The sequence below is a fragment of the Idiotropiscis lumnitzeri genome, chromosome 19 (assembly GCF_059441095.1).
Source record: "Idiotropiscis lumnitzeri isolate Australia: NSW breed Sydney's pygmy pipehorse chromosome 19, RoL_Ilum_1.0, whole genome shotgun sequence".
NCBI lineage: Eukaryota > Metazoa > Chordata > Actinopteri > Syngnathiformes > Syngnathidae > Idiotropiscis > Idiotropiscis lumnitzeri.
Genome location: NC_142409.1, coordinates 11,573,308 through 11,589,003, shown reverse-complemented (window position 1 = coordinate 11,589,003; position 15,696 = coordinate 11,573,308). Strand labels below are relative to the sequence as shown.

The 15,696-nt window shown below is 47.1% G+C and overlaps 2 protein-coding genes and 1 long non-coding RNA gene across 4 annotated transcripts in view; 2 read left to right on the top strand and 1 right to left on the bottom strand.

Moving 5' to 3' along the window:
* The first annotated feature begins 149 nt into the window (after positions 1-149).
* On the top strand, positions 150-4,144 carry LOC148318581 (transcriptional regulator Myc-like). 2 transcript variants are annotated; one of them, XM_088283009.1, is made up of 4 exons: positions 150-299; positions 977-1,825; positions 2,787-3,053; positions 3,369-4,144. In XM_088283009.1, the coding sequence occupies exons 2-4, from the start codon at positions 1,111-1,113 to the stop codon at positions 3,713-3,715; spliced, it is 1,329 nt and encodes a 442-aa protein (XP_088139135.1). In that variant the 5' UTR covers positions 150-299; positions 977-1,110; the 3' UTR covers positions 3,716-4,144. The 2 variants fall into 2 exon arrangements, with proteins under 2 accessions (XP_088139135.1, XP_088139136.1); XM_088283010.1 differs by lacking the exon at positions 150-299 and adding an exon at positions 343-680.
* A 1,616-nt stretch (positions 4,145-5,760) lies between these two features.
* The window catches only part of LOC148318571 (cullin-1), a 114,686-nt gene continuing 104,750 nt past the window's right edge, over positions 5,761-15,696 (bottom strand). The window contains exon 23 of the mRNA XM_088283322.1: positions 5,761-5,785. The gene's annotated coding sequence lies outside the window, so the exon portion shown is untranslated. The remainder of the gene's footprint in view (positions 5,786-15,696) is intronic.
* Positions 7,754-15,696, top strand: part of LOC148318580 (uncharacterized) — a 15,319-nt gene continuing 7,376 nt past the window's right edge. The window contains exons 1-2 of the long non-coding RNA XR_015839942.1: positions 7,754-8,941; positions 13,525-13,659. This is a non-coding gene — a long non-coding RNA (uncharacterized LOC148318580). The remainder of the gene's footprint in view (positions 8,942-13,524; positions 13,660-15,696) is intronic.

The window sequence follows — 15,696 nt, the reverse complement described above, 5'->3', positions numbered from 1 at the left end:
AAAAAAAGTGAGACCTTATAAAATGATTTTTTGAAAGAAGGAAACTAACAACGATGGTATGAAGGGAAAAGGCACTTGAATCATGTGATTGTTGCAGTAGCGGACAGATGACTCCAGGGGGAGCGCCAAACCCGCCAAATCTCCTTCTTGTATTGGATTGGAACCGTCGACTCGCTGAGTTCCAAAATTGCGACGCTTTGCACGCCGGATTTGCTTGACTGGGTTCCTCCCTGCGGTTGATTAGCGCTTATCCGCCTGTCGCGGAGCTTAAACCGGCCGACGTCGACGCATTTTGCCAGGTAACGTTTCCATTTCTGCACCGACATTTTGTCGCTTGTGCACCTGTTCGCCTTTAAATGCAAACCGCGATGTTTCCTATTTTGGTGCAAAAACAGCGTCAGATGATTTCATTACAAATGTGTGTTCAATATTAGCGAGTGTGGCTGGAATATGAATCAAATTATATCACTTCACATCATTAATATAACATGCTTGCCTCCAGTCAATGGAGCCGCCACTCTATTATGGCCACGCCCATTACGTCCTACTCGTACCTGACGTACTGCGTAAGATAGTACCCGAAAAAGCTCAAAATTGTCTGCTTTTACGTCGAAGCTGCTGTTGAGCATTACAAGTGAGGGACATCGGGGTGAACCGAACATCGATTTATTGATTTTGAGGTAAGTTTTTTGTGGAGGGAGGAGGAGGTGGGGTGTCTGTAGCCAGGCGGAGGATGTGGTGAGTAAAAGGGGTAGTGACGCGGCCATTTATAACCCTGCATGGTGGGGACTCCGCAGTGATTCTCAAAGTGACTTTTTTATTTGCTCGGACCTGGCGAGGCTCCGGCCGGCCGGCTCGTTTTCTCTAACGCCGCCGCCGCTGCCGCCGCCCCGCCGTACATGCGTCCTGACGTTGATTTCATGTCCACGGAGGTCGCCCAGGGACACCTTTTCACATTTATTTGTTTTCCGACCAGTTTTAAAGCAACGTGGGAAGTCCAAAGTGGACACCTGCAGCTCGGGTCCTCGCCTTTTGCTTCTTTTCCGACTTGAACTAACCTCCACGTTGTCGGCCGCCGAGCTTGAAGCTTCCCGGCGGCGCCGCGCCAACATGCCGCTCAGCTCCGCTCTGCTGAGCCGCAACTACGACTACGACTACGACTCCCTCCAGCCTTACTTCTACTACGACCACTCGGAGGAGGACTTCTACCCGCAGCAACCGCAGCCCCCGGCGCCCAGCGAGGACATCTGGAAGAAGTTCGAACTCCTCCCCACGCCGCCGCTGTCACCCAGCCGGCGACCGTCGCTCTCCGGTTTGCCTTACCCGTCCACCGCCGACCAGCTGGAGATGGTCAGCGAGTTCCTGGGCGACGACGCCGTCAACCAGAGCATCATTTGCGACGCCGACTACTCGCAGACCGTCCTCCAGTCCATCATCATCCAGGACTGCATGTGGAGCGGCTTCTCGGCCGCAGCCAAGCTCAAGAAGGCGGTGTCGGAGCAGCTGGCCTCGCTGCACGCCGCCCGGAGGGAGTCGTGCGCATCGCCCGTCTCGCCCGCCGCCTCCACTGCCAGCCCCAGCCCCGCAACCGCCGCCCCTCCGGCGGATGCCTCCCCGGCGTCGGAAGCCCGCTCGACGGGGCCCGGCGACGCGGCCGCCTGGAGGTTGAACAGCAGCTACCTGCAGGACCTCAACACGGCGGCGTCCGAGTGCATTGACCCGTCGGTGGTCTTCCCCTACCCGGTGGCCGAGACCCCCAAGCAGGGCGAGCACTTGGGGCTGGACACGCCGCCCAACAGCGGCAGCAGCAGCAGCAGCGACTCAGGTAGGAAATCTTCGCCTTGACCTTTTTCCACGGTCATTGCCAAACTGAGGAGCGCGGGCCACATTCTAATGGGTCCTCTCTGTAGTTTTAGCTTATTTTTTTTTACTAATTTTAGTTTTACTGTTCCTCACGTTTGATGTCATTTTGCCTTAGATTCACTTTTTTATGGTAATAATTACTTTCTCATGTTCAGTAGAGGTGCAACAGCTAATTTGTTCAGCACATGAATTATTTGATTGATTATCTTTGTATTTATTCAAAATAAGAGATTTTGCAAACATCTGCTTTTACTTTGGAAAACAGCGGTCAATATTCATGCCAATTTTCTGACAGTCCTGTCTTTTTGATGTACAGCGCATGTCTACAATTAGAACATACATGCTTGATGCAGTTCCAAGTTTGGATCATGTATACATTAGGCATCATTTCTTTTTTTTATGTCGCGGGAGTTCCTAGGACGTACTTGTTGTTCCAGGAACAAACAGGGATATGCCATTGGATCCGTGCAATGCTGCAGACCCCGCCCCAAATATTCCTGGATGTCTCCGAAGTACCACTAGCACGCGGCAGTGGTCTTCTCAAAACTAGCCGCGCAGCTGCTTTTAAGAATATTTCACGCGTCGCTTTGACGTTGAGCATGAAACATAGTTTTGGATCATTATTTTATCCTTTTAAATGGGTGTGTTTTTTTTGTCTGAAAAAAAAAATTGAAAGGAGCAACATAGGCTCCACAAAAGTTCCAAGTTCTCAGGTGGAAACGTTTTGGGAAGCCAGATTTGACTAAATAAAAAATAATTAAATCTAGTATGAAAACTATGAGTAATATTTACAATTTTTGTTAATTGTTTGTATTATTTTATATTGTGTGTCAAAATTGCTTTAAGTTGAACTATTTGATATGATCCAGTTGGGAAAGGCGCTTTGATCGCCAAGTGTAATGTTGGTTTTGATTTTGTTACAGATGATGATGATGATGATGATGTTGATGATGACGAAGATGATGAGGAGGAAGTGGATGACGGCGAAGAGGCAGAGGATGAGGAGGAGATCGACGTGGTGACGGTGGAGAAGCGGCAGGCGGTGAAGCGCTGCGACTGGTCGTGCGGCGGCCCCGCAGGCCCCTTGGTGCTCAAACGCTGCCACGTCTCCACCCAGCAGCACAACTACGCCGCGCACCCGCCTGCCGCGCACCTGGCGGGCAAGAAATTCAAGATGGATGCCGGCGGAGGTAGGCTCACTTGGAAAATCTTCCACCCACTTCATTGTCAAATAGGTTTCCTTTCCCGGCCGACCATTTTTATGACTAAGGCCGGAGGGTCGAGGCCGGAACCGTACCGAGATCGCGGCCAGAGAGCGGGGGACTGACTGGCAAAAAGGGTCAAGTGCCCAGCTCTGGAAACTTGTGTCAATAAGATGACTAGACGGGTCCAATTTCCGTTTGTGACTGGGCCACTGTAACGTAGCTCAGGTGTGAGAAAAGATTGTTGTTAATTTTTTTCCTACCGTGTGCCCTGATGGCCATCTTCTGCCTTTTGCCCCTCAGGGTGCGGAGGCGCCAGCCAGAGCCGCGTGCTGAAGCAGATCAGCGGCAACCGCAAGTGCTCCAGCCCGTCGGACTCGGAGGAGCACGACAAGCGTCGGACTCACAACGTGCTGGAGCGCCAGCGTCGCAACGAGCTCAAGCTGAGCTTCCTGGCGCTGCGCGACCAGATCCCCGACGTGGCCAACAACCACAAGGCGGCCAAGGTGCTGATCCTCAAGAAGGCGGCCGAGTGCGTCCGAGGCATGCAGGCCGACGAACGCCGCCTGCTGTCGCTCAAGGAGCAGCTGAGGCGGCGGGGGCAGCTCCTCGCGCACAAACTCTCGGCGCTGCGCCACCAGCCCGCTTAAGTGGCTCCCGCCGCCATTGGCGTCTCTGTTCGTTTGTTTCGTCGGTCGTTCGTTTGTGTTTTTATTTTTTGTTTTTTTTTACGCAGGCTGTACTGTACAGTTTTTGCATGCAAATGCAGAGGGGAAAAAAACATGTTTGGAATCTCTTTTGATTTCAATGTTAAAACTGCCTCAATTGAAGTTATGGGTGGGTTCAGATATTTAAAGCTTATTTTTATTAAGAAAATATAAGGAAAAATGGCGCCCCACGGTTTCACAGCAGGGGCCCAATTTAAAATAAGATTTTTTATGTTTTTGTATATAATTAATATTTCCTAAGAAAATGTATTTTTGGATCTCAATTGTCTGGATGTTCAGACTCTGTGTTTGTTTTTTGCATTCTGTTTCTCAATTCCTTTTTGAAATATAAAACAATGTTTCTTTCAAAGATTTCCAGGCTGTTTTCTTGCCACAAGTCAAACGTTCGCAACTTGGCTATCGCAACAACATCGTCCGCTTTGCCACGCAGACTAAAAAGCTCAGCCAACATTTTCAAACTGAACATGAACCCTCATAAATGCTGTACAATCGACAGTGTCGAAATCGACAGTCTAGAAATGTTTATTGATATAAATTAAAACGAAGTGTTCAGTCATTAAAATAATTTCCTTTCACCAAGTAACGATTATTGGTAAAAGCCAACTCTTTGTCATGAATTTAAAACATACAGGAAAAAAACAATTTGGATACGTATAACGTGCTATACTCTAAGTGCTCTGCAGTACTTTGGCACTGTCATAAAAATGGGCCATCAACATGAGTAAAACAAAAATAAAATTGATGTGTTGCGAAATTAATGCCCAATGATCATTGTCCACTTAATTTTTATTGGCTGGGCACAACACATCTTCAGTCACTTGTTGCTATATAAACACGTATCGCACAATAAGCACACTGAAACAAAAACATTGTGCAAATGCAGTTTTGAGGTCATGATATTGTCTGCTATTATTCTTTAAAAAAGAAAAACATTAAAGCAAAGTGGCTACTTTGCTTTTGCTTCCGCATCACATGACGTCACGTGTGACGCCCCGCCTCCTTGCCTTGGCTCTGCTTGCGCCGCGTGCACGCGCAAGTCAGATGGACGTAAATTTTGTTCGCCGAACAACCCCAAAAAAGAACTCCATGTCATGTTTTTAAAGACAAAGCGACGGTAAGCGTTGCTCGAAAGATTTCATTTCATTTCATTTCGCGGCCTTGCCATGTGACGTCAAAATGTGTTTTGGTCACGTGTGTGACGTGCATGTTGTTGCTGTTGAAGAAGTGCAGCTAGCTTCATGTAATGTTGTGCTAGTGGACTGTCAATGTTTTTTTTGATAATCATTTGTGAACCAAAATCAGAATCACACCCTAACGTAATCCGTATCAATGAAAAACAAATCTGAAATGGCCACTTAAGAGTCAAATGGCTCACTTTGGAGTGGCTTTTGGTTTTGGTTCCTTGAGGTGTTTTTGTGGTTCCACTGTTTGGGGATTTGTCTACCAAATGTCTTGTTTTTGTGTGAAACTGGCTCTTGAGTGCTGAATTTTCTTGAACGGGGCTCGTGAAAATGATCCTAAAAGCGCCACTAGTGACCAAAATGGCAATCGTGCTTGGCCTTTCCGAGCCTTTGTGGCTTCTTCTTGTTTTTGTATTCTCATGGCGAGAAAATGTTTCATTTGTGATTAGTGGTCAATATATCGTTACAACATATTTTGCTACATTTTCAAAGTCGGCCCCCCAAAAAGAGTCTGAACAAACCTATTTTTCCTTCCTTTTTAATTTTTTTCATTTTGGCACCGTCATCCCTTTTTCTGGGAATATTTCAAAGTGTCTTCCAGATGTGAGATTTCCCCCGACCGGAATCAATGACGCAGGCCCTCCAGCTGTCTTTTTCTCATTCTGACGATGACGTCATCGTCGATACTAAGCGTGATGTTTCATTCCTTTGCCATTATTGTTGATTCGTGGTTGTGCCGCTGCAGAGAAATTTGGGCCATTGATGAAATGTGACACGCGTGTGTTCGTGTGTGTGTGCGCGTGTGTGTGTGTGAGACTTGTTTGAGTCATCGGGTTAATCGTAAGTAAAGCCTGACGGCTTTCACGCTTATTACATAACAACAAAAGGCGCTCGGCTGAATGATGTCATCAGCCGGCCGTTTTTTGAGCCTCACCTAAAACCAGGATGCGTTCACATTATGTGTCACACCAAATTCAAACTGAATTCAATCTTTTTTTTTTTTTGCCATTCAGATTTGAAAACTCGTGATCTCTGGCGTCCCAACATGAACGCCTCAAAAAGTTATTTCACAGGACGTGTACAGCATCAGACAAATTTGGCCTCATTCACGATTATTGGTTTATTTTTGATCGTTTTCAACATTTGACATCATGACAAGAAAGTTTCAACTTTTTCCAGATCAGAACATTTTGTTCCTCCCTGGGGGTCAAGCAGGAAATGTTTGTCATAAAAAGCGATCCAAAATAAGTACAAAGGCAAAAAAATTAATTGGGGGAAAAATGAGAAATCGGCTGTGGGCAATCCTGGCTTGATGCCAAGAATTTAAATGTCTTTTGATGGAATCTTTTTTGGTCACTTTTTGAACTTTGATTTTGCGGTCCCACGCAATCGTACAGAATATTTGGAATTGTCGTTCTGTCCACAAAATTTGGAGTTTTTTTTTCCATTTTACAAACGAGATGCAGCAGCAAACAAACGTTAGCATGTAGCTTGTTGCTAGCTTCACCACGTCGATTGTTTCAAAACACAATGTTGCTTTCATGGAAAATCGTAAAAGTCTCATTTTGAGGCGCAACTGGGATGAGAGCGAAATTGTCCAAACGAGCTCCAATCAGAAGCTAACTCGCCAAGATTTTTTTTTTTTTTTTTTTAAACGTTAAACTTGCGGGGTGTCTGAAAAAATCTGAAAAAAAGCATCTGGTGGCTTCGCTCAGCCTTTTCCCAGCATCACAGTTTGAAACGCGGCGTCGCGCAGACGGAGGCCGCCGTGGGCGTGTCCCGTCTATGAACTCAATCTAACCCCCGTAAGTAGATTTGGGTGTGAAAATCCCTTACAAGCAAATCATCAGCCCTCTTGATTCCCGGCCTGCCGCTAACGTTTCGGCTTAAATGAGTGCCGCGGCGCTTGAGCGTCTTCTTGTTGGTCAGCGGCGGCGTTGAAGGGCCGCCATTGTTAGGCCGCGAGCACGTCGCAATAAAAAAAAGTCTTCTTCCGGCGCTGCACCTGTCCAAGGCCGCGCACGTCCTTGCTGCGCGTTGACGTTGTGGATTTACAACCCTCAGCTGGAGGGGCGACCTTTCACGTCGCTGCCTCGGTGGTGCTTTCATGGCAGCTGGGACGACGGCTTCACTGGCTCCTTGTGCGGGAGAGCCGCGGAGGCCGGGCTTTCTCTCGCTCGCCTCCAACTCGATAGCTGCACCATTTGACACGCCGCCAGCTGTCGCTTTGCACGCTGGCGTGGCTCCGGCGGCGTTCTCGTTCAAGCCGCTCAGAAAGAGGCTGACCGCGTTTTTTTTTTTCTTCCCAGAAGTTCTTGCTATCGGTCATGCAAGTTTTTTGAAAACGCTGTCCGCCTTCCAAATTTTTTTCAAGTGGATAAAAGTGAAGAAGTCGACTTGAGTTCAGTGAGCAAGTATTTTGCTTGTTGCTAACTTGCGAGCGGCGTGTGGCGGGCGGCTTTCGCCGGATGCCAAAGTGCCGATTGCGATTGTCGGCTCGTTAGCCGGCAGCTTTGCGAGTCCGCCGACAGCTGTGCGAAATCTGCGTGGCTAATGAGCTCTGGCGGAGGTCGTGACCTCGATGCCGCGTGGCGCTAAATGACCGGCTTTCCCCTGCTGCTTCCGCATCCGCTGGAAAGTTGTCAGGTCATGTGACATGATGAGAAGCTGCATTGTCGTGGACGTGACTTTGGCTGGGATTCCCCTCCGCTCGCTCGCTCGCTCGCCCACAAAATCAAAGAATGGATCAAAGGGGGGGGGGCATCCTCGTCATCCTATCAGCGAGCGTCGACGGGGTGGGCCAGCCCCTGAAATAGGTCGATGAGGTCATGTGAGCGACGCGTTGTGGCCACGCCGCCAGCTGGCTTCACTTTTTACTCCCTCAACCCCGACGCCTCCTCGCGCCTCACCCGTCGCAGAATGCCGAGCGGCTGATGGAGCAAGTCACGTCTTCACGTTCGTCCGAGTCTGCCGCAAAATTGCTCGCTTGACTCGTGGCATATCATCGCCCTGATTGGAGGCAAAAAAAAAAAAGGGTCAAGTGCCCAGCTTGGCCAAACAACTTGTTAATGAACAGTAATCGAGATTTTTCTTTTCTCGATTACTCTTCAAATCCAAAATAAAATTGTATCTAATTATTTGATGAATTGAGGGAATGATTGATTCTAGAAATCAAAATAAAAATTGCCGCTCGTCACGCGTGTGTCATTCGAAGCCATTTGCAAAAATAGGCCCAGAGTAGCACACGTGACGAGCGCCACTCAAAAAGGTGAGAAGCGACGTCATCTCGGGAGCGTCCCCAGCGAACATGCTAATGACTTGATTTCCACACAGATGACTGTGTGAGAGTGGCGTGAAATTAAACTTTATTTTTTTTTTTTTTTCGGTTTTCATGTTCGGGGGCGACTGGATGCAAACGCGGCGAGCGAGGGGATTTCGCCGGCGTCTTCATGGAACGTGCGCACTCTCGATTGTGTAAACTGCCTGCTTTGTTTTTTTTTTTCTGTTTTCTTTTAATAGTCGCTACTTCCCCCTTTCTTGGAGACGACTCACTGGCACACCGAATTGGCCCCGCGTTGCACCGACTTTGTGGTTTGCACGCAACCAAGTGTTACAACTGTCACGCTGCGCTTCTTAAAGGGACAGGGTTTTTGTTTTTTTGTTTTTTTGTTTTGTTTTTTTTTTTTGGCTGTTGATGGCGTTCTTCACCAAATTGCCGTTTTTGCAAATCCAATTTGAGATGGGCCCCGAGAAAAATGTTGTAGTTGTTTCCCCTCAAATAGTCATTTGCCTCTCTTTTGTCAGCTTGTCACTCTCCAAGTTGCGTTTTGTTCAGTGCAGCAGCATTCATGTGCTACGATTTCTTTTCTTTTCTTTCTTTCGTTCTTTCTTTTTTTTCCAAGTAACACAAGACAGCTGCTCTCACTCCACACGCTTCACAGACTGCAGAAGCGTTTTCCACACACAGGTGAGCAGCTAGCCTTGTCTTCACAAGTTTTTTTTTTCTTTTTTCCGTGTGGCGGTGGAAAAAAAAAAAGCTTGTTGGGAGATCTCGGTTCACATGCCCTCTTGGCCCGAGCCAAGCAGCCATGTGGCTTGCCACACTTGGGTGGGAAAAGCGCTTTCCAGGAATCGACTTGGCCCGGTTCACTGTTGCCGCAAGCGGCTGCACCAGATCTGTCGTGCGAGAAATCAGAAGGATGGTCGGCAGCTAAGAACACGTATGCTGAAGTTTGTAAACTGCGTCAAAATAGTCAACCAGGGTTGCAGGTCGCAAAACTACGTGCATAATAAATGCGATTATGCAAACGTAGACGCTTCATCGCGACAACATTTTAAAGAGAGAAGTGCATGTGAGCAAACCGCAGCGACAGTCGCCGTCGGCGTGATTTGTCACGAATCCAAACGAAGTACTTGTGGACGAGAGTAAAGGTGAAGCCCAGCGAGAGTCGTCAGCGGCGTTGTGCGGCGCGTAACTCCAGCGATGGTTTTGATTTCAAAGGCCCTCGGCGACTTGATGGCGAGCGGCCGACTTGGCCGCACTTTGACAGCGTTGCGGGCGGGAAGTACGCCAGAGTTCGGCCTCGCTGGAAGCTCTACGCTCAGCCATGCGAGTTTGCAAAGACTTTGTCACGTGCGGAAATGCCATCAGGCCTCGTTTTTTTTTTTTCCTCATCATAGCCGAGACCGTGACGCATTAGTGCAGACAGGAAGCGTGACCTTATATGGACATACTATACGCATTTTTTTAAAAAAAAGCGATGAAAATTGCCGATGACGGCATTCGGGTTAAGCGCAACGATCGTCATCTTTCCGATGAGTAGAAAATATTGTTAGCTGCGACGCGAGCGCATTTTCCAGCAGCGTGCTCGAGTGTGTCACATGTCCTCATGACATTCCCACGCCGGAATGCGTCCTTCCGTCGGCTTGCAGCTCTTCCGGCCTCCTTCAGCTCTCAAAGACGCTTTGTGTCAAAGCGCCGCATTCATGAAATCACTTTGAACCCGCAGGCAAGCCTTAAAATAACTTAGTTTTGTTGAACGTTGTTTCCCATCGCTGCAGGGGCGCCCTCTACGGGAGCCAAGCGGAACTGACCAAATGCGGCGTCACTGCTGCCTGGAGGTACGAGTTCCAGGACTTATTTTCCTTGATTTGAGCGACGAGAGTCAATCGAGTCAATCAAAAATAAGCGGCAGCTCATCACAAAAGAGTCTTCACGGTGCAAAAAAAAAGTTTAACGACAAAAAAAAAAAAACGTTTAAAACGCCGCATAACTTTGCCTTGCGTAGCTCGATGCTAACAAAAAAAGCAAAATTTTGATTTTGAAGTTGGCCCGGGCGACGCTTTGGTGGAGTGACTCCGTGAAATTAAAAAAAGAGAAATTGAGGGCGCTTCCGTGCAGAGGAGGTCGGCGTTAATATTCAAATATTCATTCTTTGCACCTCGCTTCACGATTTGCGGCCGACAACGTCCGTCCCCCTCCCCGAAAATGTCACTCAAAATGGAGGCGTATTTTTCAGCTTTTAGGCGCCCGCCAAATCCAGTTCGAGCCGACGTGTCACAAATATTTTTGTCGTGTTTATTTTTCAGCCAACCTTGTACTTTCCCTCGTTACTTATTCACAAACAAATCTTCACTTTTCATTTCCGGCGCGCGTGAAACGAGGCTTTCTTTTCGTGTAAGGGCATCGCATCATCGGAAAATGAGCTTTTTTTTTTTTGTGGGGGTGAGACGTGAAGCTTTTGGTCCTTTGACACTCTAACTTGAGTTGAAAGCGCAACTCGAAATGTTGATTTGCCGAGGAAGGTCAGCGGCGCACGAAAGTCGATGCGTGCGACGGCGTTTTGCGAGTGAGCGACGGCGTTTTGCTTGATGTCGTTTTGTGACTCATGTTGAGGGGAAAAGATGCAGATGAGCTCCCACCTTTGTAACGCTGCCCTTTTTCATATCGCCCGCCTTCTTCTCACTTCTGCTCAGCGAATCGTCCTTTTTACTCACTAACCTCAATGCGCACTTTGCCGTGTGTGAGACTTTGTCGTCTGGGCTTGAACAGAAATGTTTGACGGCATTTCCAGCGGCCAACCAGGCTTTTGTATAAAAAGTTGCAAAAGTCAAAACCAGAAAGGAAGCGGAATGCTCAACTTTGGCAAGCTAAAAAAAATAAAATAAATAGGAATACGCTAAAAAGAAAAAAAAAAAAAGTTGCGTAACATTTTAGAAGGAAGAATAAAATGTTAGCATTTGAATGTGCTGAACATAATTGAGTCGTAAAAAAAATATATTTGGTGAGCTTAAAAGGGCGGACAGCAACTTGGAACAAGTCACTATTATTTTTTTTTAACTTATTTTTTTTTTTATAGTTTTAGTAGTAGAATTGGAATTATTTAGAGTACGAACGTTATCGTTTGAATGCGGTAGATTTTCGCGCGGCTTTTCTCAGAATGCTGCTCGTCACGTCTTCAACGAAAGAGCCCGCCGTCCTTTTGTGTGCCAAAATTTCAACGGCGGCTTCCTCTTTGCGCACTTGTGGAGATGCAAGATAGCCTTCTATTCTGTTGGCTCGTCATTAAAAAAAAAAAAAAAGCAGCTCCCTCCTCGTTGGCTTTAATGCAAATCGCGGGTCTGAATTATTGCTGACTTCAAAATAGAAAAATTCCAATAATGAAGACAAAAGCCAGAGGAGGAGGGCGAGACCAACGTGAGGCAAGGAGGTGCAAAATGAGGAGCGTACTCGAGGCACCGAGCCAGTCAAATGTTGCGCAATGTCACCGAGGATGTGAAATGTTGATGGCAATTTGATGAGCGAGCGTCACGTGACAGGAAGTGGCTCTGCTTGTGGCCGCCCGCCGTCGAGCTTTTTTAGTTTTTGCCAACAGAAAAACTTAATTTTGCAGTATCTTCTTTTTCTTTTTTTTTTTACCTGCAGTCCCGTTGAAGCGGCACAGCTGCTGCAACGACGAGGCGTTCTTTTTCTGCCTTCTTCTACCTTTTCAAGAAGTTCACACGGGTCAAAACCACGTCAAATTTTTCGTTTTTGTTTTTTTTCTCTACATAAAACAAAAGACAAAAGCACGTTTTATCTCCCGGGCTGCTTCGTCCAATAAGTGGACAAAAGTGATGTCATAGTGTGAAGACCCGCCTCCCAGGCACAAGCACTTTTTATTTTTATTGCAAAGAAGAAAAAAAAATCAAGGGAGGAGAGTCCGAGTTATTTTTTGCACTTGCTTCTCCACACAAGCACGTGTCCTACTTTCACTTTTTATTCGGCGTGCCATCAATCAGTCAGTCAGGAATTGGAGCGTCTCCCCCTCGGCCCCTGACGGAGACCCGCAGCTGTTGCCCCCCCGCCGTGCCGCCAGCGCTCGTCCCAAAATGTTGTTGAGGGTTCGGCGCTCTCTGCTCAAGGCGGGAACGCCGCCAGGCGATATTCGGCCGCCGGCCCGTCTCAGCTGCCGCAGCCAGCGCCTCAAAGTTGGACCAGCTTGGTTTCGCGCCTCCGCTTCAACTCAAAGGTTGACTCAGCGAGCGCTCGCTGGCTTGACGTACGAGATGAAGCGCTGCCGCACTCGCTGGGCACAAAGATGCGCAATTGTCAGGTCAAAGGTCAAGGTTCGGCCAAACCAGCGTCGGTTTCTTTTGGACGTTTTTTGCATTTTTTTTTAAAGTGAAATCATTTTCCTACTTTTTATTAAATCAAAGTGAAATAACGTCATGTTTTTTTTTTCAATGTGCTTAACTGCGTAGTCAAACGTATTGCTATTTTCCAATTTTATTTTAGTATTTTGGATATCAGCGAATCGGACAAAATGTTAACAAATGATGATGGAGTGAATGCACATCGAGCAAACGGGTTGCTTAAAGGACTGCGGTGTCGGGTCTGCTTCACGTGTTGGTCGTGTTATTGACACGCGGTGGCTTTTAGGGGGGGGGGGACGCGACCCTTGAACTTGCGAGGGCGGCGTTCCAGCAGCGGGTCGTCGGTGCTGCCGAGTTCAGCGCGGTTAATGTTCAAGCCGTTTGATGCGTGCGCAGAAGCGGCATTCTGCGAATTCCTCGCCGCCCTTTCCGCCAGACGAACCCACCGATTCTTTTGCCATTAACTTGTTGAAAAAAAATGTTTGAAAACGCTTTTTTGGGTGTTGAGAATTGAAGACATTTTTGAAGAACTCACAATTTTTGTTATTGACTTACTTTATTATTTTAGGGGAAAAAATTCATCTTGGAAAAATATTTGTGTAATAAAAAAGTGAGTCGTTCTTCAACGAAAATAGTTTTCATGAGATTTTATTGGGGGGAAATTGTTTTTTGTTTAGTTTTTTCCCCAAGAAAAAAATAAAAATTCTCCTTGAGAACAAGTTTTTTTATTTAAATTTTTTTTTGAAGAAAGAAAGAGAAGACGTTTGTTTCTTTGAGGGGAAAAGTCCTCTGTGTTTTTTTGTGTGTGTGTGCTCGTGTGTTGTGTAGTGTGTCAGCGTGTCAAGGCAGTCAATGATTAGTCCGTGGCGAGCTTCCACTTTTGGACATTTCATGTTGTTCTTTTGCCTCCGCCAGGGTCACGCTAACCTGCGCGTGACGCAACTTGCGCCATCGCCGCGGCGTTGCCTGCCAGCTTTGCGGCTATCTGGCGCCGCCCTGCAGGCCAGATGCTGCATTACCGCTGACTTGAAATCTTGTCGGCACCCACAGGTAAAAATAAAAGTCTTGTTGTTTTCTCCAAATGTCTTTTCAAAAGTTGTTTGTTTTCATGAGAGAAATGTTTTCAAACATGCATCAAAATCCGTGTTTGTGGGATTTTTTTTGCCTTTTCACAAAAGTGGACAAGGGGTAAAAGTAATATTTTCAAGAAAATTATTAAATTTATATATTTTTTTTGTTTAGGGAAAATTCACACTTTCCACATTTTTTTAATCAAATAGCATTTTTATTTTGCCTCGAGAATTTTTTTATTTATTTAATTTAATTTAATTTTTTAGCAAAAGAGCCGTTTTGTAATTGTGGATGCGAATTGCCGCGCAGCCTTGACTGGCCGCCGAGTTTTGGCAGACTTGCAAGCTTTGCAGCGCGAAGCCTTTTAACGACGGCGATGTGATGCGTGAGCGCGTTGACTCATTTGCTTAAAACGTCGGCCTGACGCTGAGCAGATGTCGGCAATTTGTGAATAATAGCGAGTGATAAAACAATCAGTGCGATTGATTGCGGCAGCGTAACGGCTTTAATGTGAGGCCGATTAACTAATGGCCTAATCCCAGGATGGCCGGCCCCCGCACGCCTGAAGCAGCCCACGCTGATCTCTGAAAGGACGCCGTCAAAAACCCTTCGGCGAGACCACGAGGCACACGTTGACCCGAACCCTGACCTAAGTCTTTCCCGTTCCACTCCAACTCCTCCTCACTTTGGCTGTGAAAATCTCCCCATCAGAAAATCATGATGCGTGGATTAAAGGCCGCCTTTCAAGTGTGAGGAAACGGCGGGAATATTTTTAGGAAGTGTGCAAAATTCCCAACGGTTGCGTTGCGCATTCCTGAGCGTGAGCGAGCGGCGGCTCGTTGGGGGGTTGCGCCGCTTCCCTTTGACTGCGGCTGCTTGCATTCTCACAGTTGCAATTTCAAGGACGCCAACATGAATTACACATAAGCGTCTGCTTTTGCTGAAATCCCTCCGCCTAATCCCGCAGCATCCCGGCCTCTGCTTTCCTTCACTCTCTCCAAACACACACGCGCACACACACGCACACACGCACGCACACACACTCGGTCGATCCCCTTTTGTGGGCTGTTGTGTGATGTTGCATGAGCAATAATTAGAAGGCTTGCGGATAAAAAGTGAACGCTGTGCTTGAGTGGCAGAGGTGCTGCTCCTTGCAATCAGAAAGCCTCCAAAAGGTCCCGGAAGGCCACCAAAATGAAAAGCTTGCAAAATTGTCACGCCCGCTTCGCAAACGTTTACCTTAAAAGCAGGACCACCTCCCAAAAATATTTCTCTCTCTTTAAAAAATGCAAAGGCTAAAGTTTTTAGTCCTCAGTCACATTTACTGCACTTAAGTTAAATGCAAATGAAGCATACTTGGGGAAAAAAAAAAAAAAAGATTGGCCTTGAGAAGTCAAAAAGTGGTGGAGTGGATGAGAAAAGAAATCAATGAAGCTGTTGCCTAGCAAGTTGAAGTTGAAGTTGCATTTCAGGTTTGACATGTCAATTGGATTTAGTTTGCAGATCAAGCTGGGTTGAAAACAAACGGCATAGATTCTTTATCCTTTGCGTAGCACGACCAATATTGCTGGGAAAGTAGTGGAGGCGTTATTCTGAGTCCCACTTGAGTTGCAACGAACGCTCTAGTCTAGCGCAATCTGATTGGCTGCTGTATCCGAGCAGGACTGCATCACACCCACACGCGCGTGTGTGTGTGTGTGCGTGTGCGTGTGTGAACACCCCCTCTCACCGGCTCTTATCCCACAAGGCTCTTTATTTCTCTTTTTTTTTTTTTTGGGGTGGCAGAGTGTTATCAGGCCTGATTTGGTCACGGCCACACGTGCCGCCTCCTCGACACGGAGCGCAGGTCATTGAAATGCAAACACGACACACACCAAAGCAAATGCGCTCGAAGGGCGGCAAATATTTGGCAGAGAGACGTTTTTTTTTTGTTTTTTCTCTCTCTCTTTCCTGATGGAGGCGGCGCAAGGTGTTGTGCCATGTTTACGACCAATTGGAAAGAAGGAGGGTTTGAAA

What these genes read in the sequence shown, in the direction of transcription:
- LOC148318581 (XM_088283009.1), top strand. Translation starts at nt 1,111, where the DNA reads ATGCCGCTCAGCTCCGCTCTGCTGAGCCGCAACTACGACTACGACTAC. An exon ending in CAGCAGCAGCAGCGACTCAG is followed by an intron (nt 1,826 to 2,786) that starts GTAGGAAATCTT and finishes ATTTTGTTACAG; the next exon opens with ATGATGATGATGATGATGAT. An exon ending in CAAGATGGATGCCGGCGGAG is followed by an intron (nt 3,054 to 3,368) that starts GTAGGCTCACTT and finishes TTTGCCCCTCAG; the next exon opens with GGTGCGGAGGCGCCAGCCAG.